Raw genomic sequence first — 27276 nt, forward strand, 5'->3', positions numbered from 1 at the left:
CCTACAGTTTTTCCCCCCCACTCTGCCCAGCCACATCTGTCTTCTTCCTCACCCCTTGGAGAGAATGGCAGCAGCAGGACGGGTGGGCAGCAGCTCCTGTCCTCTATCTTCCCTCGCTTGCTTGCAGCATACTCACAAGGAGGGGAAATGTCATTTTTTCACTTGTTTCTTCCCCCACTCTGCTTGGGTGCCTTGTGCTACTCTGCTCACTATTTCCCGTCTCTGTATCTCCTTGCTGCTCTGCCTACCTATCATCCTCCTAGCAGTTCTGCAGGAAAGTGGGGTCAGGGAGGGTGGTCACAGCTCCTGCCCTCCCTTTCTTGCCTGAAGTGCCACTTTTGCCTATCTGGCTGAAGCAGTGGCTCTCCCTCTGGTATCTCCTACATGCTGTAAAGAGGATGGATTCCCAAGTCTGTCAAGAATGCTTGCACAGACAACATTCCTCTGTTTTGAGGGCAATTTATCTCCCCCATCATACTACTTATATTTTTATGCAAATCCTGAGGGTTACCCAGGTTTGAAGAAAAATCTCCTGCCTATCTTGTTGGGCCCTGATTTGTGGATTTAAGTATCCACAGATGGGGTTATGTTAAGAATTAGCTATATCAGTTGCTCCCATACTATGGCAAGTAATGTGAGCCAGAACTCCAGGTAGGGACCTGAGGATTTCATCTGCCCTAACCCTGTGAGTGAAAAGTGGAGGAGGTAGCATTGGAGCAGTCACAGGAGGGTGGCAGTGATGTACTTGCTGGTGACAGTATAAACAGACTCTTGAGCCGGGGTCATTTCATAAAAAAAGAGCTGCAGGAGCTCATTAGCATACCTAATAAGCTATTAGCATAATAGCCTATTAGCATATATTAGCCACGCCCCCTGACATCACCGGAAGTGATGTCAGAAGGGGAAGCACAAAAGGCATCTTCAAAAGCCTCCCCTTCCCTTCTGGGGGGGGGGAGCAAAGAGAGAAGGTGTTTAAAGTTTAAACCCATTCTCTACTCACTTGCCCCCGCCCCGCCTGGGCAGGCCGGCTGGGGAAAGGAAGGGGAGGCTTTTGAAGATGCCTCTCCCCCCCTTTTTTGCTTCCCCAGCCGGCCTGCCAAGGTGGGGTGGGGGGAGGGAGCAAAGAGAGAAGGGGTTTAAACTTTAAACCCCTTCTCTCTGGAGTTGCGCCTCAGCGGAGGCCCGATCTTCCCATTATATTCTATGGGGCCATAGAATATAATGGGAAGAGAAGGGGGTTAAACTTTAAACCCCCTGCGATCCTCCCATTATATTCTATGGGGCCATAGAATATTATGGGAGCAGCGGCGTGACTCTAGAGAGGAGCTGGGGGCGGGACTTGTGCCTGCTCCTGGGCTGCTGGAGCAGTGCTCTGGCCCCAAATGACCCCTGCTGTTGAGAAATAAATTATTTTTAGTCAGTACTATATTCTGCTCAGTTAGTAATGGGATATTTGGCCTGGACTACAACAGATCTTCGTGGTCTCTGTGCTTCACACCAATGGGATCTAGTGCGCTTGCGCTGGATCGATGGGTGCAAAAATCAACGGATTTTTGCACCCATTCCCTCAGGCAAGCGCAGGACCCCATTGCACATGCCCAAGGGGCTGGGCGCGGACATCCCGCCAGTTCTTTCCTTACCACCGCGCTGAGAAGACTGTTTTTTCTCTGCTTGGTCTGGTCGGATCGCTGTTCTTCGCCTTTTTGCGAAAAGCTCATAATTTTTCTCTGTTTTTTCTTTCTTTCATTGTTTTAAACTTACTTCGTTTTAAAAAAGTTGTTTTCTTTTTACCTTTAACTTCTTTTTGTCCGTCTGAGGTAAATCTTTTACTTCAGGCCTTCGGACCTTTTGCCCGACCCCCCTCCCCAACGGGCCGTCTTCTCTGCCACTTCCCTGTCTATGGAGAAGAAAACGAAGAAGACAAAAAGAGGGGGATTTTTCAATCGCTGCAGATGCAGTGGCAGTAAATTAGCTCCCCCCGACTGGCATAAATACTGTATTTTTTGCCTTGGGGAATCTCATAATCCCGATTCCTGCAAACACTGTGCTCAATTCTCAAATCAAACTCGGAAGAACAGAGCAGCACGTTTAAAAGTATCCTTGCTCGAGGCAGCACTTAGGCCGATGTCCGAAATGCCGGAACCACCTCCAGCGCCTTCCGCACCAACAGCTTCCGATGTCGACCGATCAGCACCGAGGCCTTCGGCGTCGAAAGCAAAGCCCACCGATACCGAGCGACCGACGCTGAAGTCATCAGCATCTATATCTCACCACTCCTTGTCTCCTCCTGCAAAGAGGACTAAGAAGTCTAAAGGTACAGTGGCCTCTAAAAAGTCGACCAAACCCTCAAAGGCTATGAAACATGCCAAAGAGCCTAAGTCGACAAGTCCCTCTCAACCACCTCCACCGACGTCTATGGCATCGATACCGGAGCTTCCAGTCTCTCCGCAGCCACCAATGGTGCTTGTGCTAGATTCCCCAGACCATCAGGTGGGGACGGCTTTGTCCGACGTCGACCCTGAGGATCTCATAAGTCACCAAGTGGGTGCCGAGTTTTCCCCTGGTCCAACGAGCTCTTCGGTATCGATTGTCTCGGAGCTCCCCGATATCGACGCACGTCTGCGTCGACAACCACGGTCTAGCATGGAGCGTCATCCTCCATCTTTATGGCTGGAACCGGTCGATATCGATGCATATGACTGCAGGAGAGGTACCTATGCTCGTCTGTCACCCTTATCACCAAGACGACCTCGGTCTCGGAGTCGTTCTCCAAGATCCTATATGCCACCTCGTGGGATGAGAGACAGTTCCGATACCTGTATGGACCCTATCATCCACCAATGCCTTGGCTTAATCCTGAGTGGGATCGATGTTCGTACAGATCTTCTGAGTGGGATCGATATTCATACAGATCTTCACATAGATCTAGGTCTCCATTGAGGTCTTAAACCTTCAGCCATGGTTTCTCGTCCTCCGAAGCCGGAACATCCTCCAAAGCCGGTGAAGCCTGTCGTCCAAAAGCCTGCTCCACCGGTCACTCACCCAATGCTTGTCCGACCCCCAACAAGATCCTGCTTCAGTCACGCACCCAATGCCTGTCCAACCCCAGCAGGATCTTCCTACCCCAGTAGGGGACCATGAGTCATCCAATGGCCCTGAGGATGACACCGATTCAGAATCCTCAGAAGCCTCATCGTCTCCTGATAATTCATCTCCTAATCCAGATGTCTTCCAAAATTTACCTATATCTCCGATGGATAATTTAACTACTTACACCGACTTGATTAAGAGGATGGCTCACTCTTTGGGACTGTCAATTGTTCAAAAACATCCACAATCTACCGATTCCTGATATGATGTCGTCCAACTTGATACCTCGTCAGTCGTCGAACTTCCTATGTCCGTCTTGTTACAAGCCGCGAAGTCACCTTGGCAAAAACCGTTGTCATCCCCAGTTTCTACTAAGAAACTAGATCACATGTACAGGATCCAACAACTGGAGGCCGAGTTTTTACTTTCCCTTCCACAACCAAACTCCTTAGTCGTTACGTCGTCATCAAAATCAAAGAAGCTACATTCCGCACCTTCCGATAAAGAAGGCAGAAAGCTTGACGCATTCGGCCGTCGTTTTTACTCCACTGCCGCATTAGCGGTAAAGGCGTCAAGCTATCTTGCATGCATGAACCGATACCAATATGCCCTTTGGGAACAGATGTCAGATTTACTGGTTCACCTGCCAGAGGACAAGCTCCATGCTGCAAGGCTGCTGCAGACGGAAGGCATGGTCGTTGCCAAACAACAACTTACCACGACTAAGCATATCTTAGAGACGTCCTCAAGAACCATGGCTTCAGCAGTGGCGCTTCGAAGACACTCATGGTTAAGAGGCACTTCTCTCCCTTTTGATACTAGGTCTCTGGTTGAAGATATGCCCTTCGACGGTCAAGGTCTCTTTAATGCAGCCACAGATTCCACCTTGCAGGATCCAGATAAAAGCATTAAGGCCTCCCGATCGCTCGGAGTATCTTCCTCCTCACGTCAACTAAACCGTCAACGTACATGGTCTCGAACCTGGCAAAGGAACACGACATCCCGTCAATCTCCAGATAGAAGATGGAGGCCTAGGTCGTATTCAGGCAGTCAAAAGTCAACATATCAGAAATCTAAATTTGCCACACCTCAACAGTCCGCCCGTACCAAACAGGCCAAACCATCCAAACAGGGTTTTTGACTTCCCTGTTCCCGAGTCAGCGTGTACCCGTCTACTTCCGTACATCCACTCATGGCGTCTCATCACATCAGACGAATGGGTCCTTTCCATCTTGACCCACGGTTACAAAATCCGTTTCGATCAGAACCCCGTCATACCCATAGTCGTCTACACACCACCATCCCCACCTCTCCTCGAGGAGGTGTCCCTCCTTCTGCAGAAGGGAGCCATCGAACTTGTTCCATCTCGCCTCCAGGGGACAGGATTTTATTCCCGATACTTCACAGTCCCGAAAAGAGACGGAGGTGTTCGACCCATCCTAGATCTCAGGGAGCCGAACAAGTTTGTAACTTACCAATGCTTCCGTATGGTGTCTCTGCAGTAGATCCTCCCACTGCTCCGAAAACATGTCTGGATGGCCACCCTCGACCTCCAGGATGCATACTTTCATATTACCATCCATCCCTTCCACCGCCAATACCTCAGGTTTGCGATTGGGCAACAACATTACCAGTATATGGCTCTTCCATTTGGCCTCTCCAGCGCCCCGAGAGTGTTTACAAAATCTATGATTGTTGTTGCGGCCTTCCTACGACTGAGGGGGGTGTCAATATACCCGTATATAGACGACTGGCTCCTGGTGGCTTCGTCTCAACAGGCTCTGGTCTCCAATGTCGAGGAGACTCTGTCCCTCCTACACGATCTAGGCCTTATGGTCAATCGTCGGAAGTCTTACCTCTGTCCCACGCAGCGCATTCAGTACATCGGTGCCATTCTAGATTCCACCTCGTGCATGGCGTACCTACCTCCAGACAGAGCCACAGATATCATCGAGCTGGCCACTCTGGTGCATACCCACCTCTCAGCCTCAGCATTCCAAGTTCAAAGATTGGTTGGTCTCATGGCATCGACGACAGCTGTGCTGACGTTTGCGAGACTCAAGATGCGCCCATTACAGCTGTGGTTCCTCCGCAATTTTGACCTGATGGAGAATTCACACAAGGTTGTACTGTCTCCTCCTCCTTACGTTCTGGAATCCCTGGCGTGGTGGACTCTACTGTCCAATCTCCTTCAGGGGGCTCCTTTCCACCCTCCATCTCTGGAAATTGTCGTAACAACCAACGCTTCCCTAAGGGGATGGGGAGCTCACTCTATGGGCCTCTCTGTCGGAGACGTATGGGAAGAGCATACCAGCATGCGTCACATCAACTTCCTAGAGCTGTTGGCCATACGAAACGCTGTCACCAGTTTCCTGCCACTACTCAAGGGAAAGTGTGTTTCTATCCTGACAGACAACACCACAGCTCTGGCGTATGTCAACAAACAAGGAGGCACAGTATCTTTCCGGCTATGCAACCTAGCCATCAGTCTATGGGACTTCTGCATCAGAAACGTTATTTTTCTTGTGGCTACTCACATTCCGGGGCATTTGAATATAGAGGCAGATTGTCTCAGTCGCACAGGGTTCAGCCTCCACGAATGGGGTTTAAATCCCACCTACCTACTTCCTCTTTTCCAACAGTGGGGGACTCCCCAAGTAGACGTCTTTGCCACCGAAGACAACAGAAAATGTCAACTATTCTGCAGTCGGGGAGGCAACGATCCACGGTCTCTTGGAGATGGCGTCCTTTACCCGTGGTCGATCACACTACTCTACATGTTCCCCCCACTACCCCTCCTCCTCAGAGTCGTCAGGAAAATTCTCAGAGACAATGCTGAGGCGATTCTCATAGCGCCATGGTGGCCGAGACAGCCGTTGTTTTCCACGATTCTAGAGCTATCAGCGGGAACGTTCCACCAATTCCTGTCAGCTCCGGACCTCCTTTGTCTGCCACACTCGCCCGTCCTCCACCACAATATTCTGCAGCTGAAGCTTACGGCGTGGAGAATACGAGCGCAACCTTCTCCTCTCAAGTGCTGAATGTCCTGCGGAACTCGAGGAAAGTGACTACCCGAAGGTCGTATGACTACAAGTGGAAAAGATTCTGCACCTTTCTGGGTACCGACACCCCCAGGGCCATGACCGCTGACCTCGATAAAGTTTTTAATTTCATTTTATCCCTTGCTGACTCGGGACTTACCCATTCCTCGTTGAAGGTTTACTTGGCTGCGTTATCAGCCTTTCATGTTCAAATAGATGGGTGCACTCTGTTTTCACACCCTGTTACCAAATGTTTCTTAAAAGGTTTATTACATTTATATCCTCCAGTCAAAGCACCAGTCGTCTTATGGGACCTTCCTTTCGTCTTGCGTCAACTGACTCGAACTCCTTTCGAGCCACTCGCAACATGTCAGCTTAAGCTTCTGGCATGGAAGACGGCATTCAAAAAAAAACTTGTCGCCATCACCTCGCCAGGCGAGTGAGTGAACTGGCTTTCAGACACGACTCACCTTATCTCTCCTTCCTCCCGAATGGAGTCCGACTGTTCCAGACATCTCTTTTCTACCCAAAGTGGTATCAGAGTTTCATTTGCAGTCTGAAGTTCTCCTTCCCAATTTCTTTCCTGATCCGAAATCACAGGAAGACAGGCTGATGCACAATCTGGATGCGAAGCGAGCCCTCCTGTTTTATCTACACAGAACACGCTCCACGAGGCAAACCTCAAAGCTTTTTGTCTCCTATGTCTCCTCACGTTTGGGCACTCCAGTCACAGCCCAACGTTTATCCAAGTGGATCGTAGGTCTCATACATCTTTGCTACCTACTGGCAAAACAGCCGCTGCTAGGCCCGGTGCGGGCTCATTCCACGAGAGCTGTCGCAACATCCACTGCATTTCTCAAGGGAGTACCGTTGCAAGATATTTGCAAAGCCGCTACATGGGCCACGCCTAACACCTTCATCAGGCACTATGCCCTAGACGTCCACAAGACCACCAGTAACAACATGGGACGTCAGATCTTGTCTTCGGCTACGCAGTAAACACCTGACAGCACCCGCCTCCAGGTAGGCTACTGCTCGCTAGTCTCCCATTGATGTGAAGCACAGAGACCACGAAGAAGATAAACAGGTTGCTTACCAGTAACTGGTGATCTTCGAGTGGTCATCTGTGCATTCACACCACCCGCCCTCCTGCCCCACTGCTGTCAGTTTCTACTTTTTTCTCTTAGAGGTTGATATGCGGCGGTTTGTAGGAACTGGCAGGATGTCCGTTCCCAGCCCCTTGGGCATGCGCAGTGGGGTCCTGCGCTTGCCTGAGGGAATGGGCGCAAAAATCCGTTGAAAGAGCTTGCTACAGCACCGATCGATCCAGCGCAGGCGCACTAGATCCCATTGGTGTGAATGCACAGATGACCACTCGAAGATCACCAGTTACTGGTAAGCAACCTGTTTTTTTTAGATGTACGACAGTGCTGTCCACCACTGACCACATTGTAGCCAAGTTAACAAACAATCCTTCTCCATTATTGCCTATAAAAAGGTAAAGGTTCCCTTGCTCGAAAGCCAGTCAAATCCGACTCTAGGGTTGCGGTGCTCATCTCCATTTCAAAGCTGAAGAGGCAGCGCTGTCCGAAGACGTTTCCGTGGTCATGTGGCTAGCATGACTAAACACCAAGGCGCACAGAACGCTGTTACCTTCCCATCAAAGTGGTACCTATTTATCTACTTGCAATTCCTTGCTTTCGAACTGCTATGTTGGCAGGAGCTGGAACTAGAGACGGGAGCTCACTCCGTCTTGCGGCACCCGGGTCTCAAACTGCTGAACTACTGACCTTCCACAGCCTGCAGTTCAGCGTCTTAACCACTTAAGCCACCGCAGCTCCTTAGTATATTGCCTATACTAAGCCTTTTATGATACATTTTTATTAGGAAGTCATTTTCAGTGTTTTCAAATGGCGCTCACTAGCACTGTGTATAGGATTGCACCCATCTAATCCAATGTTATCTTGTGAGACTTTCTAATTCAGGAAATGTGCAGGAAATCACTTTGAGGAACTGTATAGGCTACATATTGGGAACTTAAAAGGACTCATAGCAGAGGGGAAATCCTCCACCACGCTGGGAGCTCGGTCTTCCCATCTCCCTCCTGCTTCTGTTCTGCACCACACTTTCCCTCCTGCTTCCCATGGTGCTGCCTGCGCATCAGTTTTCTTTCCCTCCTTCTGCCCTCCCTGCCTTATGTTCATACTCCATGTGAGACAGCCATTTGTGCATTGTTGGGTTGTCTTAGCAATGCAAGACGGCAACTAAGATCTTGTGATGTGTTTTCATAAGCTTTCATGTGGCGAGGAATTCTGTTTCATTGTTTTTAGCAAGTTTAAACCATGTACTTATTTTAAATTTTGGATGTTTTGCAAACGGGGGGGGGGGGGGGGCTTCCCTCAGGTTTGAAGAACTATCTACCTTAGTCCCTTGTGGTTTTCCCTATAGATTTTTTGCTCTTAGATAACCTTGTGGGTTGCAGAACAAATGGCGACATACCTTTTATTTCAGAAGCTATGAGCCAACCTAATCCTCTCCTGAGTTATTGAAGTTAATTGTGAGCATGAATGTATAGTAGAGGTGTAAATAAGTGTCTGGGCATTCAAATAGGAGAGTATTTGTTCAGCTTTTTTAACATGATAGCTAGCAAACTAGCACCTATCTGTTCTTGCTCTTACTATTCTAATTCTCTGTACTGTACTTGCGATTGACCCCAGCTAGTGATGATGGAATATTCTTGTGTACACCATGTATACTAATATTCTTTCTTTATTCTTCCTGTAGCTGCAGAAGGGTGAAATCCTGCTGCTTCCAGAGCTTTCCTTCTTGACTGGAATTCCTGAGAAGATGAAGAAAGATTTCAGAGTCATGAAGGTGGTGTGGGATAATTTGTAGACAAGAAATGTGAAATGTGCATGTTTCTAGCCATAGAAAATGTAAAATGTATATGATTTATTAATTGTATGAATTTGTGTTTCCATTACTTGTTCATTTAAATTAGTCTTTGCCTTGGAGTTGAATTCTAGTTTCTAGTATACTTATAGCTTCATTAAATGGCTTAAAATGGAATGGTGTGTGTAGGATTGAGTTGATCCATTGAGAGAAGGGGGGGGGAGAATAACTAGCAATAACTTAACGTTTGTCTAACCCACTTTATTTAGTTACTTATTTATTGAATTCGGTTTCTTAACCACCCTTCCCTGCTTCCGTGGGGCTCAGGGTAGTCTACAACAATTCTATACATTATAAAATAAACTAAAACTATATGTTTTTCACTATTAAAAAACATTTAAACATTGAGATACAATTTAAAACAAGATGGCAGTGCTAGCATTCAGTCATGGGGGCAAGGTGCCAAGCAGATGTAAGGAACTTTCGCTGGTCACAACCAAAGACCTGGTGGAACGTCTCTGCCTTACAAAACTTTAATAAGGTGGGCAGGGTGGATGTCATTCAGCAGAGAGTTCCACCAGGCTGGGGCCAGTACATGCTTCTGAAGCTTTTTGATATGATTTTCTTTTCTGCCATGTTCACCTTTAGGACCTTAGCCAGCAAATCAACTTGAGCCCTAAGCAACACTATTTATCTCTGAGTCGGCTCCTAAACAGAATTGAGATGAACGAGGCAGCCCACAATGAACTGGCACGGTGGGGACTTCGTTTGGACAATGATATATGCAAGGTAATTGAATCAAGAAGAAAACTTTGTGATCAGAGTAACTTGCCTAAAGCCAGAAACTTAAGTTTTAGTTGACTCATGTGCTGCTAGAAGGCAAGTTATTACAGTCTCTTTGATTATCATCCCATGTAGCAGAACTGATACTGTTCAGGTGGGAAGCCATGTTAGTCTGAAGCAACAGAACAAAGTTTGAGACCAGTGGCACCTTTTAAGACCAAGAAGTTTAATTCTGGGTATAAACTTTCATGTCTGATGAAGTCTGCATGTACACAAAAGCTCATACCCAGAATTAAACTTCCTCGATCTTAAAAGGTGCCACTGGTCTCAAACTTTATTCATCTGATACTGTTGTTAGTGCAATCTCCCCAATTTCTAAGTTTGCCTTTGAGCATCCTTTACATGACAACACTTACAAGTGCTGCTAACGCAAGGAAGGAAGCCATTTTAAAATTGACAGTACATTTTTAATGGTCATATTTTCACTCTCAAGAGCAGTTAGGACAGATGGCCATGAACAATCTGAAGGGAAAAGCTTATAGCAACTCTCACCATGTAGAACAGAGTATCAGGCAGGAATTTTACTCTAGGCACCTAAACCATGATATCGGCCATTCCAGTTATGTGGTTTTAAGATTTGAAATTGTTTATTAAAAAAACCCAGGAGCGTTCTTTGCATTCATTCTTCATTCCTTTTCACATTCTGAAGGGTTGTTCATGTTCATTCATGACCCATGCTCTAGATCTAAGGAAGAAGATGGAGGGGGTGAGTGCAGATACTTTGTAACTTAGGGAAGTACAAGCTAGATGTTTGCTAATGTTTCGTTGGTGTGTTTCAGTGGGATTTTTGTAAGAGTTAACTAGGGTCTCTGTTAGAAATACTCATTCAGTTATTCATTCCTTTTTATCCCCTTTTCAATTCTTTTTTATTTAATTAACATTTTATTGAGAACTAACAAACAAGCAACACCATACATACAGTGTGTTTGAATATAATAATATACATACAATGCATAAAACAAAATAAAACACCTAACAACGTACCAGATCACTGGGTGATTAAGCAGTAGTCAGTCTATCTGACCTATAACGAATTATAGCTGTGTAATCACTTAATAAGACATAAAAACGTTATATTCAAGATCAACCACCAAATGGGGAATTTTCCCTTGAGACAAGTAATCAAGAATAGGTAACCATATAGAGGGAAAAATAGGACTTTCTAAAGGGTTTAAGAATGTTATCCAGATTATCTGTGAAGCTTCACCATGATGTACAATTTCCATAGTTTTTGATGCCACTGTGAGATTGTAGGGGGTTGTGATGATTTCCAGGCTGGGGCTGTAGTGTTTCTAGCTGCATATTTTAATAAAGAGTGAGTATGAGCATGTCAAGGATTTCTAGTCTCCCAAGAGCAAATGCTGTGGCGTAAGAGTAAGATCTAGACTTGAAATGGATTTAACCTTTAGTAATATAGACTCCCAAAAAGGGGCAATCTTAGGGCAGAAGATCCAACAATGAAGATAACTTCCTATATCCCCACAATTTCCCTTTTCAATTCTTGAATAAATTCTTTAACATAAGTAGCTGTGATGATTTTACCGTGCTCTGCATGCATTTGGGAACTGCTTAGGAAATTAAAGGCTCTCTTGCTTGTTGTTCTTCGTTTGTTGCTGTGAGACATATAGATTTCATGTCTAACACTGTTTAGTAGATTGTGCTTCATTAAATGCTTCTATGTCTGCTTCTTCAAGTCTGTAGGGCAAAGTAAAACTGCTCACTTGCAATTGTACCTGTCCCTGAAATGTTGTGGATTCAGCACAGACGATTTCTCAAGCTATGTTTAGATATATAGAATCTGTATGTGTGTGTATCATCTAGGCCAAAGGTCAAGGATCTTACCCCCTGGCCCTAGAACAGCATTCATAATGCATATTTAAAAGCATTCGTAATGCATGTTTTTAAAGCTTATCATGTATGGTGGCAACATTTACCCCCTTCGCGTATCCCATGACTGGAGTGACAAACTCCACCTCCTCTCCCAAATGACTACAGCATACAAAGTAATTACTGGCTGTGGTCACACACACGAAATAATCCACTTTCCAACCAGATTTTGCCAGTTCACACAGTAAAATCCAGTTGGAAAGTGCACTGAAAGTGGATTATTTAGTGTGTGTGACCACAGCCAATGTTGTATAGTGATCAGACCTAGATATAATCTGACTGTCTTGGACATAAAGCAGACTCTGAGAATGGCTGCTCAGAGAAGCTAGTGGGTGGACACTGAAGAGACTCAAGCAACACTTTATATATGCCTGATTTCTTTCTCCCGAATGCTAGATGACATTAGAGTGTATGTGATGACTTAGTGGGTACACAGCTGGAAGAAGTTCAGAGACCCATTTGTCTTTATTGTTTCAAATATTGGGACTGAGATCTGGCATTAAAAACAGGTTTGCAGTTTAACCCTGATGAGCCATGGGCTAAAGCCCATAGCTTTATTCTGGCCCATAGCTACTGTGGGACATTTCGGGGCTCCGCCCCCTTAATTACCCTGCCCCACAAGTTTTCATCGAGGAAACCTCTTTTTTACCTTTTAAAATGTTTCCTGAAAGTTGGGTGTACCCATGCTGCGGCACACCAAGCCCAGGTCAGCAGTCTCACCCTGCGACTCGCAAATCGCTGCAGCTGCACCCTGTCTAGCCTTTTAAAAATAGTTCCCTAAAGCCAGGTGCACCCACGTGGAGCCAAGCCCCGGCCCCAGGCCATGACTAGCTGTCCGGCAGTTCTCCACAGAATGCCACACCACCAGCTCTTCCTGCCTGCCTGTTCCTGGCAGGAATGGCTGGTGCGGCGGGTCTTCCCTTTGCATGCACATCTCTCCCTGAGGAAAGGGGAGCCGGCAGTGCCTGGCTGCATTTCACAGGGACTCCTTTGCCTCTCTCTCTCTTGTTTTTTTTGGGGGTGGGATAAAGTGATCAGGTCCTCGGCTGCAGAAGAGCATGTCTGGACCTGGGGAATGTCAGATGTGGCTCCCTCCGGATTGTGTGCTTGGAGGTGAGCCACTGTCCTTTCAGCCTTGCCCATCCCCATTCACCAATCCATAGTTTCAAGTTAGGCTACAGCTGCTGAGCCAGATGCTGTCAGTTCCTGATTGGAGATAATAAACTTGTTAATTGAAGTTGCTTTCCAAGCCTGCCCCAGACAGGAAAAATGGCTGTGCCGCTGATACAGTTGGCTGCCTAGGCAGGAAGAGAGGATGCGATGCCTAGAAAGAACTGGTAAAATGACTGAAGCAGGGAAGTTTGCAGTGCTCTGGTCAGAAAAACAGGCTGCTTTAAAGTTTGGGCCACAATGAAATTGAAGTGGAGTATGACTGAAGGGAGGAGGAAGGCTGGAGAAAGTGCCTCTGCAGAGGAGAGAGGAAAAGATAGTCCAGAACTTTAATAAAGACAGAAAAGTGCAAAGGGAAAATGTAACTGTTGTGATTGAAACATAATTAAGATATTGAATAATTACTGGATCATAATTAGGAGCTTGAAACTGGAAAAGCCAGAAAGGGAGAAAGAATGGGGAGCAACTGAGAAGAGAGAACCTGTGAAAAAGAGGATGAAAAAATAGATTCAGAAAATCAAGAAAGGGTCATAGATGGAAAGTACCATTCAGAATCCAACCTACATCTTAAAAGAAACATTTTTGAGTGATAAATGACTTGTCTTTATTATTTATTTATTATTGTTAAGTATAAGTGTAAACATAATGGGTCCCCCACAAGAAAAATATTTGCCCCTCAAACCAAAAAACCTTGGCTACAGCCCTGGCTTTATTATTTGTGTGTTGCCCTTTGCTATTCTAGGCAAAAGGACGTGTTCTTCCTATGGAAAGGATCAACTTGAAGAATAATTCCTTCATTACATCTGAGGAGTTAAACTGGACCAAAGAGTGTACTAGAGAATCCTGTATATCTGCAGTAAGTTTATTTTGAGGCATAGATATAGAACAGTAATTTGTGCAGCTTTTTCTCTAATAAGCATTTAAGAACACACAAAGAGTGAAGTCCCAGTGTTTCCTTTTTCCTCTCCTCCCTGAATGATCCCAATTTGCTATGTGCAAAACTGGGTTATGTGAGTGTTTTTAGATTTTGTACCATTAGCAGTATTGGTTGGTTTTTATGATGATTATTGGAATAAGCAAAGTTTATTCCATTACTGTGAAGGAGGTTCTTGGATATGTAAACAAGTATCCTGTTTCTAGTGAGCATTCAGCATCACTTACTTTAACCACTTTATAAATTGTGTGTTCAGTTTTGTCCTGTTGCCTGGTTATAGAACAAAGTATTGTCGGTGTAGGCTCAATGCAAGCAGTTGACTCTACATTACAAGTGGACAGTTCTCTAATTTTTGACACAGATGGGTTTTTTAAAAAAAGAGCACAGTAATTAGAAATTTCCTGTACTCTCCACTACACGCACCTCCTTGTCTCTTGACCTTAGGAATCCACATTTTACTCCCTCAGTAGTTAGCGGTGTTGCGTATGGGAAGTGGTTACTTATGTTTAGCAGTTGGTGGTTATGAGATTAAGAGACTGCACTGTATTTATGATTGCATCTGTTATTTAAAGAATATGCTGATTTTCCTGTTCTTCTCTCAGGTCCCAATTCATTTCTGGGTACTGTTTTATCCAAAACGGGCAGTAGACCAAGCACGTGATCTGGTTAGCATGCTGCAGAAGATCTCTGGTCCTCTTGGTATTCAGTTAACCCCACCTGCTTGGAGAGAATTGAAGGATGATCGAATCGAGTCTTACGCCAAGGCCATCAAATCAGTACTGAGTGCTGAGGTATGCGGTCTCTGTGCCCTAAATTGCAATATAAATCTGAATCCATAAATTAACAACCAGCATGATTCTTGAAGCTGGAAAACACAATTCTGTGTATCTCTTGTATCTGTAGCATTTCCTCAGCGGCTTATAGGAGAACTTTGCCATAATACACCTGTTGGCTTACATACTATTCTTGTTGTAAGGTTTGTTGCAAAGCTCAGTGTTGCACATGGCGACCTATTTCCACTCAGCCACCGCTGTAGAGCCAGATAGCCAGCACCTTGGGCCTGTTGTCATAGTGTTTTATTGTTGTTTCCATCTTCTTGGTGAACCTCTGCCCCACCCCCCTTTGTAGCTGCCATCGAAGAGTTGTCAGTGAGTGATTTGAGTTCCTGCCCTATTACCACGGCCCTCCGGCTCCTCTGCCACCCCAGTGATTGTCTTTATGTCACTGGGAAGTTGGTAGTAGGTGATTCAGATCCCGGACAGGATATTGTGGATGGGCTCTGTCTCCTTGTGAATCCAGCAGTGAGGGGGGGTGAGGTGAGGGGACTTGGGCGCTGGCCTTTCCATCATGGCCCCTTTAATTATAACTTGGATGCCTCCATCATTACTGCTGCAGTAGCCTCTACCCTCCCAATGTGCAGCAACAAGCCAGTTGAAGAACCAGAGAACGTTAACCCCTTGCTGTCTTCTTTTGCAAATTCTACTCTGCTATCCTTGAATGTTTGTTGTGCTTGACAAGCACAATTTGACCCGGCCATCGCGGGTGTTCTTGACTACCCTGGAAACTCCCAGCCAGAGTACATTTTTGCAGACATACAAAACTCCCTGTGCTGGAAGACAGAAGTCGACCCACTCTGGGGGTTGATGAAGGTGCCTGGGTTATGTGAGACCATGACCTTGCTGATACTGGGATACAGGGACTGCCTTACAGTGGCTTTCCCCCTTTCTCCATGGTCAGGGACATAGGGTGATGCTCGGGGAGAGGATGTCCCCACGTTACCCGCTTGAATGTGGAGTGCCGCAGGGGCGATCCTCTATCTGATGTTATTTAACATCTACATGCGCCCCCTCACCCAGTTGGTCCAGGGGATTGGGCTGGGTTGTCATCAATAGCAAATGACACCCAACTCTTATCTGCTGATGGATGGCCAGCCAGACACTACCCCAGACATTTTGGATGGGACATTAGAGGCCGTGGCTGGATGGTTGCAGCAGAGCCAGCTGAAATTGAATCCAATGAAAATGGAGGTCCTGCACCTGAGTCTCGTGGAGGATTTGAGTCGGGAATCAGGCTCCCAGTCTTTGGCGGGGCACCATTGGTGCCAGCACCACGGGTAAGGAGTTACAGGGTGATGCTGGATCCCTGGAGGCCCAGGTCACTTTGACTGCCAGATTGGCCTTTTACCATCTTCGGCTAGTCAGGCACTTGGTTCCCTATCTCACTCCTCAGGACTTAGCTGCAGTGATCCATGCAATGGTCACATCCAGGCTGGATTACTGTAACTTGCTCTACGCAGGGTTACCCTTGGGCCTGATCCGGAAATTTCAGCTAGTGCAGAATGCAGCAGCATTCTTGCTGACAGTGATGCCTTTGCGAGCGCATATTCAGCCAGTGTTGCGCCAACTGCACTGGCTGCCGATTGAATACCAGATCTGTTTCAAGGTTATGGTTTTGACCTTTAAAGCCCTATGTGGCCTGGGACCATCATACCTACTGGACTGCCTCTCCCTCTATGAGCCCCGGAGAGCTTTACGCTCTTCTGATCAACACCTCCTGGTGATCCCTGGCCTGAGGGATGTCCGCTTAGCTTCAACCAGGGCAAGGGCTTTTTTGGCCCTTGCCCCGACCTAGTGGAACATGCTCCCACCTGCGATCAGGGCCCTGCGGAACCTATTACAGCTCTGCAGGGCCTGTAAAATGGAGCTGTTCCGCCAGGGTTTTGATTGAGGCGGCAGACGTTCAACCATTCTGGCCTCCCCCGCTTATGGTCCCTTTCCCAGTGCCTGATGTCAGGGAGGGTGGGATACAAATCAAATAAATAAATAATATTATTGGGCACTGGAGCACCTATATTCACCTGATACGAGGCATGGGGTTTGATGATATTGTCTACTGTGCCATTAACTGTTTTATTGTTTTATGGACTGTATGCTGTAAGCCGCCCTGAGCCCACTTGTGGGATAGGGTGGGATATAAATTGAATAAAATAGACAAATCTGGCTATAGGGCATCATGATGTCATTACACGGACCATATGATCCTGTCTTGACTTGTGTCACAAAGGCAAGACTTTTGGAAAAGTAGCAGTCAACAGGGCTAGTGATCAACAGTGAAAAAATATGAAGGTAAACGTTGGAAGGTTTGGGGAAATATTTAAGCCCTACGAAATGTCGCCCTTTACAGTGACATTCTTCATGTGTCACCACTTAGCACAGCCCTAGGTAAAATTAATTTTGGGATGTTCTGTATATCATGAAATGAGCCTGTGATTGAAAACCACAAATGGTGATATTCCTAGGTCCAGTTTTGTGTTGTATAAGTACCTGTATAAAGCTCACCTCTCTACAGTAATGTTTTAATTATCTCCTCTAGACAGTACCTACTCTGCAGTTTCCCAGGGTAATAGCATTCAGTGTGGAAATATTTGATTTTTAGTGGGAGTATCATGATTATAAATTTAACCAGTCACTTGTTCTTTCTTCCCAAACACCTTTTATTTGAAGGGTACAGTACAGTTGGTAGTTTGTATCATCACTGGGACCAGAGATGACTTATATGGGGCGATTAAAAAGCTGTGCTGTGTACAGTCTCCAGTCCCTTCTCAGGTGAGACACATAGTTGACTGAAGAGTTCTTGAGCTGAGGATGCTTCAGAAGCCTGTGTCTATGCAGAGGCTTTTATGAATGTCAGGTGTGTGTGCAGCACACACCCCAACCTTTGGGTCCTACATATATGCTAAACACAAGGTTGGGAGAATTCCAAGGCCTAAGCTGTGCCTGCAGTGGGATCAGTCTGAAATATAATGCCTGTGCAGGCTATAGTAACTTTCTCTAAGAGCATCCTGTGCATCTGGTTTCATGCTGCACTGCTTATTCAGAAGCAGGAAGTTTTTTTCTGTGCTAGTTAGTACAAAACTGAATACAAAATAGATAACCAAATGAGACTGCAAAACATCAGGTGGTATATGTATATGTGTGGGTGGCTTCCTGTAACTCAATGTTAAAAGATTTTCATACTCTTAAAGTTGTTGCAGGTTCAGCAAACTCCTGAAAGAGGAAAAGTAACCTTCGGATTTGTTAGTGACTTAATAGGGAGGCATGTCTTGTTTATGGTCAGCTTTGAACACTTAAGGAAAGTAGTGAACATTAATTGTTCATGGACTCTTTGTGATGTTGAATTTTCTGCACCAGCGCAGCTTTGGACCCATCTAGGGCTTCTAGCCAAGAACTGGTGCCCAGAGTCTCCTCTCTGAGAACAGAATCTAAAACTTTGCACATGCATTGAAGGAAGGGGCAAGTGACTTCCTACTTGGGCCTCTTTCAGCTGCCACACAAGCAGCAGCCCTAATAATACTTTCCATTAATTTATTTGGCAAGTTCTTTTTTTCATTGTTACCTTTAGTTAGTTAGTCTTTGACCTTTCTTAGTTTTTTTCCTTTGTGACTGCAGGTTGGACTTTGACTGTGTTTTTATTTCCATGACGTTTTTGTCAACTGCTTTTCACACATCTGAGCCTTTCTCTGGGATAAACCACTTGTAGCAACTGCAGCATGTTGGTGCTGTTGCAAGTCTTCCAACATTCCAACATTCTCAATACTGACTTCAATATTATTCAGGAATAGTGATGGAAAGTGCCCTCAGGTCACAGAAAATTTATGGCAGTCCTGCAGAGTTTTCAAGACAAGAGATGAACCAAGGTGGTTGGCCATTGCCTGCCTCTGAGTAGTACCCCTGGACTTCCTTGGGGTCTCCTATCCAAGTACTAAGCAGGGGCAACCCTGATAAGCCTCTGAGATCTGACAGAATCAGGCTAGCATGGCCCATCCAGGTCAGGGGACTTCGTAAATGCCTTTTAGAAATGGCATACACTTTGCTTCCATGATTCCCTCTATGTCTCATCTCCAACAAGTCTGTTCAGAGTCCCTCATGGAGCATTTTTGGCTATCATTTTTAAGGGTTTCGATCCTGGAGAGTATCATAAGAGAGCAACAAACTGGTTCTGAACATTCCATGGTAGTAGTAGGGGGTCTTTTTGACTATCCCGTCAGTCTAGTAGCAACTTAAGCAGGGGTCGTTTCGTAGGAAAAGAGCTAGGGGAACTCATTAGCATAACTCATTAGCACACCCTGACATCACCGGAAGTGTGTTATAAGGCCATACCCCCTGCCATCACCGGAAGTGTGTCATAAGGCCACACCCACCACTCAGTCTTAGTCTTAAAGGTTAGTCTTAAAGGTGCTATTTGAACTCTTGGACTATTTTGCAGCAACAGACTGACACAGCTAATTCCTCTGAATCTAAACCCACCACTCAGGCTCCACCCCCCAAAAGCCCCGCCAAGGCCCTCCCTGGCCCCAGGCAGGCAGGGGTGGGTAGAGGTGGGGAGGAAGCAACTTACCCTCCCTCTTCTCCTGCCTCCTCCTGGCTGAATGAGGGCCGGAAGCGGGGCGGCTGGAAGCAGGGGCGGCCCGAAGCTTCGTCGTGTGCCCCGCACCTCACTCGGGGGAACTGTGATCCCCCGCGATCCTCCCGAATCGACCTCTGAACTTAAGACTGGACTCTTGGTCTTTTCTGTTGATGCGCTTTGAATGATTATCTGTGCAATCACACAACCAGATCATCTTCGTCGTGGTCTCTGTGCAGTCCCACACATGGGTTGGGCGGCTGCGCACGACCTCAATTAGAGAACATTCCGGAGCTCACCTCAGGAATCTTTTTTGACGGGCTCTCTTCCCACCCTGGAGAGCAGACATGCAACTGCGCATGCCTGGAGTGGGGGAGAGAGCCGCCTCCCACTCAGTTCTTCTTTGACCACCTTCATGTTCACACCTCGCGGCGATTGCTCTTCAAATCACCTCAGCTGAGATTTCTCCTTTATTTATTGACTTCTCGTTTTTGTTCCTTTCCTTTGTTTTTCTTATAAAAAAAAAGGTTTGCTTTACTATTTTTTCTTCACTTTAGTTCTTTCGCTCCCCCCCCTTCCCCTCTCCTTGGTCGGGAAGATGTTTGCATGGGTCGCACCCTATTTTTTAAGTCGTGTCGCCGTTGTCCTGCTAAACTCCCATCTAACGATGGCCATGACTTTTGTTTAATTTGTTTAGGGGAGTTTTATCGGGTTGACTCGTGCCCTCATTGTGCCAAGTTCAGTTGGCAGGCCCATAGGAATAGGGCAGCCCGCCTTCGCACAGTTCTTTTGGAAGCTGCATTGTGCCCTACAATATCTTTGATGGTGTCTCGTGCCTCTTCTGCCCCTCAGAAGCCTTCTCTCTCCGAGAACACTAAATCTTCAAAACAGAAATCTAAAAAGCGACATGATAAACCCTCTTCGATGATAAATCGACTTCAGCTCCGAAGCTCGACCCCGTGATAATCTCCGGTCTTTCGACGTCGATCCCTAAGGTGGCCTCTACAGCAACCCCTGCTCAGAAGTCTAAGCACCAGCCTTCAACTTCGCCACCGGCTTTATCCTCTCCGATGGATTGCATTCCGCTGGGTCAACACTCTTCAGTCACTGCCACGGAAGTCTCCTTCTCGCCATGGTTCTCCAAGGGCTGCTGCCCGTCGCTCTACATCTCATGACTCCCAGCTGCCTATCCACCTGATGGATGACAGGGAGCGTTTTATGAGAAGTCGATTCCGATCTCCTCAATCACGTTATGATCGCAGGGCACAGATCGCTCTCCCGATCACAGTCTTGGTCCGATTACAGATACTGTTTCCCAGATATCAGGCATCGTAAATCTTATCGCCCGCACTCTTACTCCAGGTCCTCCACTCCTCACCGGGACCGCTATATGCCATCGCGGGACACTGACCTCCGTCATCACCGCCCCATCTTGTCTCGCATTTGACGCTCGTGCTCTGTTGCCTCGATCCATTCCCTGGAGCTTGACCAGCCTCCGGATGCGTCGACGTCAGCAGATGCCCCGAAGCGTTCTCCAACAGAACCTTGGTACCGTCCGCCCACTGATACTCAGACAACTTTAGATGTGTCTCAGCATCTTCGATCACCATCTCTGGACTCTGTGTCTGACTGTTCTGGGTGATCTTGACACTGATATCATTCTGGCTGAGGACGATGGTCGCCGTTCCGGCTCCACTTTGCCTACTGAGGGACCCAAAGCCTTATTACTCAGATGGACACGGCTCTTCAAGTGCAGGGTTCTACCGAGACCAATGTTCCCTCTAAGCTGTGAAGTCTTGTGAGCAAAAACTCACTTTGTGAGCAACTGGCATTAAAGTTGTGAGCGAGCGATTTGGCTGCTGCATAAATTAGTTTGCTCTGGAGCCCTCCTTCCTGAGCTGAGACAAAAATGTGTGAGCCAGAGGCTAAAAAACTGTGAGCTAGCTCACCCTAACTCAGCTTAGAGGGAACACTGACCAAGACCCCGGCGGTGACCGATGTCGTCCATAAACTAGTCCAGGCAGATTTGCCACCTTCCACAATCCTGCCTTTGCTTCCGGTGCACCTTTCAGTGCTCAAGGAGTCCTGGGATCGCCCCGCTTCTGTACCTCCGGTATCAAGGAGATATGACGCCATTTGTAAGATCCAAGAGTCTTCAGGAAAATTCCTATTCAACCATCCTTCGCCAAATTCGATAATTCACTCCTCCTCAAAATCCAAGCAGCCTCGACAGTCCATTCCTCCTGACCGTGAGGGCCGTAAAATTGACTCCATTGCTAAGAAAACCTACTCTGTAGCTGCCATAAACATTAGGATTGATACCTACCTATCCTACCTTTCTGCTTACGCTTTTAATGTGGCTCAAGCTGTTTGACCAGCTCTCAATTCTGTTCCAGACGAGTGTAGACTTACACTATCTGCCGCCCTTTCAGATATTTGCATGATTTCTAAACAACAAATCAACTCAATATGCCATGCTGTCACTTGTTCTTCCAAAGTCCTTGCATCTTCCATTGCTCTTCATCGGCATGCTTGGCTTCGAAATACGTCTCTTCAGACAGATGTTAAGTTTAAAATAGAAGATTTGTCTTTTGATGGCGAGGGTCTCTTTCATTCCACTACAGATGAGGCCGTGAAGGCTGTTGATGATATTAGAAAGAAAGGTAGAAATTTGGGAGTCTCTACCTCCATGCCACGTCCTTGCTACCAACAATGGAAGCCTTATGCGAGTAAATGTCAGCCTTCCTCTGCTGCCACTTCTCAATGATTCTCCCTATGATTCTCGTCCACCTCCTCAAAAGCCAAGACAGCAAGCACCTAAAAAGCTGCAACAATCCAAGCAGTTCGTTTGACCACCTAGATTGCCTGCCACCGCCTCTTTCTTTCACCTCTCCTGTCGGGGTCCTTACTTTTGTACGGATCGGGTATGCCATAGAGTTCATTTCGCCCCCAACCCTCCCACACTTTGTCATCACGCCCCTGGATCCATCGCTTCATCTAGAGGTGCTTACGCTTCTCGACAAGGGGGCCATCGAGGTTGTTCCGGAGGCACAATGAACTCCCAGCTTCTACTCCAAGTATTTCGTAGTTCCCAAACAGGACAGCAGTTTGCGGGCTATCATGGACCTTCGGGATCTCAACCTCTTTATCCTCTGCAAGAAGTTTTGAACGGTCACCTTGCAATTTATCCTTCCTCTCCTCCCCAAGTCTGAATGGCTAGCGTCGATAGATCTCCAAGATGCCTATTTCCATGTCATTATCTGACCTCAACATCGCAAGTTTTTCCGCTTTGCCATCGGGGCCATTCACTACCAATACAGGGTCCTTCCCTTCGGCCTCTGTTCGGCCCCCAGGGTCTTCACAAAGAAGATGGCTGTAGTTGCCACAGCATTGCACCTTTATCCGTACATCGACGACTGGCTTCTTGTGGCCTCAACATGATCCCAACTACTCGAGGATATTCATTCCACATTGGCTCTCCTACACTCCTTCTGACTGCATCAATCTGATGAAGTCTGCCCTTCAATTTGTTCAAACCTTACAATTTCTCAGAGCCTGCCTCGATACCACAACCAAGATGACCTTCCTCCCAAAATCCAGAGCCAAGGACATTGTGTCCCTAGTCTCGACCTTTCAGCGCTGCCCCCAACAGTCAGCTCGCTCGATCATGAGACTCCTCAGTTACTTTGCCTCCACAGTGTTTGTGGTCCCTCATGCCAGATTACGAATGCACCCGCTCCAGCTCTGATTCATCCACAACTTAAATCCCCAGATTTCGCCTCAAGTGCTCAATAGCCTGGCCTGGTGGTCTCTCCCGCAGCATCTCCTCTCCGGCATGGCGTTTCGACATCAACCTCCAGAGATCTGCCTATTGACAGACACCTCCCTTTGGGGTTGGGGAGCCCAATGCGGGACTCTGTCTGCCAGAGAAACTTGGACTTCTCAAGAGAGGACTCTCCACATCAACGCCTTGGAGCTCCGTGCTGTTCATCTAGCCATGATTTTGTTCCTTCCTCTTCTAACGGGCAAGGTTGTTCAGGTCGCCTCAGACAACATTGCTGCTGTCTTCTACATAAACAAGCAGGGAGGCACCACCTCTGCTTGCCTTTGTCATGCGATTCTGCGCCTCCGGAATTGGTGTCTTCGACTTTCGATCTCCATATTGGCTATACGCATTCCCGGTATTCGGAACTTCGATGCTGATTGTCTCAGTCACTCGGCTCTTCATGACAACAAATGGTCTCTGCACCCTCAGTATCTTTTCCCTGTTTTCCTCGAGTTCGGTTGCCCGACCATAGATGGCTTTGCAACTTCAGAGAACGCTCGGCTCCTCACGACAACGAATGGTCTCTGCACCCTCAGTATCTTTTCCCTGTTTTCCTCGAGTTCGGTTGCCCGACCATAGACGGCTTTGCGACTTCAGAGAATGCTCGATGCCCTCTCTTTTTCACTTGAGGTCCCCCATCCACCCGATCCCTTGGAGATGCCTTCCTCCACAGATGAACCAGGACCCTATTCTATTATTTTTCTCCATTCCCTCTCATCTCCAGGGTTCTCCAGAAAATTATAGCGGATCGAAGTGGAAGTGTTTTCAAACCTATGCCTTGCACCACTCCTTCGATCCAACCTGAGCCTCCTTGCCAGATATTTTCTCTTACATCGTATCCTTGAAAGAATCTGGTCTTGCATACTCTTCTGTGAAAGTGCACCTTGCGGCTATCTTGGCATATCACCCTTCGATTCAGAGATTTACGGTTTTCTCCCACCACATCACGAAGTCCTTTCTCAGGGGTCTCCTCCACCTCTGTCCACCTTGGAAGCGGCTAGTGCCATCCTGGAGTCCTCACCCACCTGATGTCTAAGCTGTTTGAACCCATGGCTTCGATAGACCTTCGACTTCTATCCTGGAAAACTGCATTCTTGATTGCTGTCACGATGGCTCGCCAGGTCAGAGAACTTGCTGCATTCCGTGCAGATCCTCCATACACTATTTTTCACAAGGAGAAAGTTGTTCTCAGACCATACTCCTCCTTTCTCCCCAAAGTGGTTTCTGCTTTTCACCTATCTCAAGTCTTCTGTCCTACCCACTTTCTTTCCGAACCTGGCTGATGCTCCACAAAGAGCCTTACACTGCCTAGATGTCTGGAGAGCTCTCTCCTTTTATCTCCACCGCACACAACCCTTTAGAAAGTCTCAAAGACTTTTCGTTGCATATGCCTCCCTGTGCAGGGGTGAGGCCATTTCTTCTCAGCGCTTGTCCAGGTGGGTGACCTCGACCATAGCCCTTTGCTATGAGATAGCGTGTCAACCCATACCTACCTCTATCACCGCTCACTCCACGAGGGCAGTCTCGATTTTGACTGCTTTCCTGGCTGGTGACCTGTTAGAAGATGTCTGTGCTGCTGCCATGTGGTCCTCCACCTCGACCTTCGTGTCCCACTGTGCACTGGACGTTCGAGCTCGACAGGATGCTGCTTTTGGCCAAGTGGTGCTGAAGTCTCTCTTCACCTGATTCTTCTGCTTCTTCAGGTAGGACCTGTAAATTGAAACGGTAATGCTATGTGCTAACCTATTTATTGTTTTCTTTCAGCTGCCAGCTCCCTCCTCCATCTTGTTCAGCTCGTTAATCACCCATTTGTGGTACTGCACAGAGACCATGACGAAGATAGACAGGTTGCTTATCTGTAACTGATGATCTTCGAGTGGTTATCTGTGCAGTACCACAATCCCACCCAGCCTTCCTCACTGCTGGCATCTCCTGTTCACCTTTCTTTGGCTTGATGGGACTTACCAGTAGCGAACTGAGTGGGAGGCGGCTCTCTCCCCCGCTCCAGGCATGTGCAGTGCGTGTCTGCTCCCCAGGGTGGGAAGAGAGCCTGCCAAAAAGACTCCTGAGGCGAGCTCTGGAATGTTCTCCGGTCGAGGTCATACGCAGGCACCCAACCCATGTGTGGTACTGCACAGATGAGCACTCAAAGATCATCAGTTACAGGTAAGGAACCTGTTTTCTACCTAGTTAGTGTCTGTGTTTGTCCTCTCTATCATGGAAGAGGGAGGGCAGTCCAAGGAACTGAATAGGAAATGGGCCATTGGTACTTACCGTAAGGGTCCTTCTCCTCTGAGATAAAGGAGGACATCTTGCTGGATGTTTCCCACCCTATCCTTAGGGAGGCCAAAACTTCACTTCCTGTCCTCTAAGTGGGACATGCCCCTCAGCTCAGTTATGGAACTCCAAGAAGCAGTGAACGTTCTAAACAATCCAGAAAACTGAACCAATACAACAGAACTGTAAAAAAGCAGAAAAGGTCAGTAACCAGAAGAAGAAGGGATAGGGACAGGAAGGACTATCCTGAGAAAGAGATAGAAAAGGCGGACATGACGATGAGATGTGAGGGCCCAAGATGTCCTCCTTTATCTCAGAGGAGAAGGACCCTTCACGTTAAGTACCAATGTCCCGTTCTCCCTCTGAGAGGAGGACATCTTGCTGGGACCTCCTACAGCAGTGTCCTTATCATTCGGGTGGGTCATCATCATGGTCTGCCAGAACTCTTTGGAGAACTTTCCATCTGAAGGCAGCATCTGCGGAGTCGAATATGTTGATCTTATAGTGTTTGACGAAAGTAGACACTGATGACCATGTGGCAGCCTTGCAGATTTCCTCTACAGTGGCGCAGTTAGCAAATTCCACATTGGTCGCCTCACTACGAATCGAGTGTGTAGTGAATCTGGGAGGAGGAACCGTTTTTTGTGCTCTGTATGCTAGGGCAATGCAGTGCTTGAGAGTAGAGCTGATTGTGGACTTGGACATCTTACAGCCCTTGTTGGGTGGAGAGATCGATATGAACAGGGCCTCTGACTTCCTAAAGGCGCTGGTATGATGGAGAAAAACTTTCAGGGCTCAGCGGACATCGAGCGTGTGCCAAAGGCACTCTTGCACGTGGGAAGGATTCAGACAGAAAGAAGGTGACAAATCTCCTGAGACCTGTGAAACCTGGAATTGAACTTGGGTAGAAAGGTAGGCTCTGGCAGTAACACGACTTTATCCTTATGGAAGGTACAGAGTGTTGGGTTGGCAGAGAGGGCTCAAAGCTCCGATACTCAGCGAGCTGATGTGACAGCCACCAAAAACAGTGTCTTCATTCTGAACCACTTCAGCGAAACCTCCGATAGGCTCAAATGGAGGCTTGGTCAAGGCGTTAAGGACTACATTTAATCTCTAGGTAGGAACCTATGGGAAGTAGGAGGATCCCGAACCGATGCCCCCTTAAGAAAGCGTTTGATATGGGGGTGTTTGGAAAGGCCTCAACCTTTGAAGGACGGTAACACCATTGAAAGGGCCACCACCAGTCTCCTGAGTGTGGAAGCCTTCAGACCGGAGTCATGGCTGTCTTGAAGAAAGGCGAGGACATTCCTGAAGCGCAAGTGAAGAGGGTCAATCAGTTTCCTTCCTGCCCATCTCACAAAGGCATTCCAAGTAGTGATATAAATTCTGCAGGTGGACTGTCGCCTAGACACCAGCATGGTGTTAGTCACCTTCTCAGAGTAGCCGAACCTGAGGAGTCTGTCCCGCTCAATTGCCAGGCGGTGAGATGAAGCCATCCTGGATCCGGGTGCCAGACCGGACCCTGTGTCAACATGTCGGGAGTCACCAGTAGCTGAAGAGGTGGCTGGAGCTCCAAGAACCACGGCCTCCGTGGCCAATAAGGCGCTACTAGAATGACTTCCACCCTTTGCTCTCTTATCTTTCTGACAAGTCTTGGGATGACTGGAGTCGGAGGGTACGCGAACATCAGGCCCTGCGGCCACTGAGATGTCAGGGCATCTGCTCCTTCCGCACCTTGATAGTACAACCTGGTGAAGTATCTCTTCATTTGAAAGTTGAGTGGAGAAGCAAACAGGTCCACGATTGAATGACCAAGGTGATCCACTATCAATAGAAACAGGTCCCGCTTCAGTGACCATTCCGCTTCCTGCAACTGGCAGCGACTGATCCAGTCTGCCTGTGTATTCAAGACT

The 27276-nt window shown here is 47.2% G+C and overlaps 1 protein-coding gene across 1 annotated transcript in view; it reads left to right on the forward strand.

Annotated features, from left to right (window-relative positions):
- The window catches only part of PIWIL2 (piwi-like RNA-mediated gene silencing 2), a 90770-nt gene that overhangs the window by 49401 nt on the left and 14093 nt on the right, over positions 1–27276 (forward strand). The window contains exons 12-16 of the mRNA XM_015414184.1: positions 8916–9005; positions 9672–9812; positions 13666–13779; positions 14460–14648; positions 17361–17462. Coding sequence (XP_015269670.1) covers positions 8916–9005; positions 9672–9812; positions 13666–13779; positions 14460–14648; positions 17361–17462 — 636 coding nt within the window. The remainder of the gene's footprint in view (positions 1–8915; positions 9006–9671; positions 9813–13665; positions 13780–14459; positions 14649–17360; positions 17463–27276) is intronic.

The sequence above is a fragment of the Gekko japonicus genome, unplaced genomic scaffold (assembly GCF_001447785.1).
Source record: "Gekko japonicus isolate JY-2015 unplaced genomic scaffold, Gekko_japonicus_V1.1 scaffold9, whole genome shotgun sequence".
In the NCBI taxonomy this organism is placed as follows: domain Eukaryota; kingdom Metazoa; phylum Chordata; class Lepidosauria; order Squamata; family Gekkonidae; genus Gekko; species Gekko japonicus.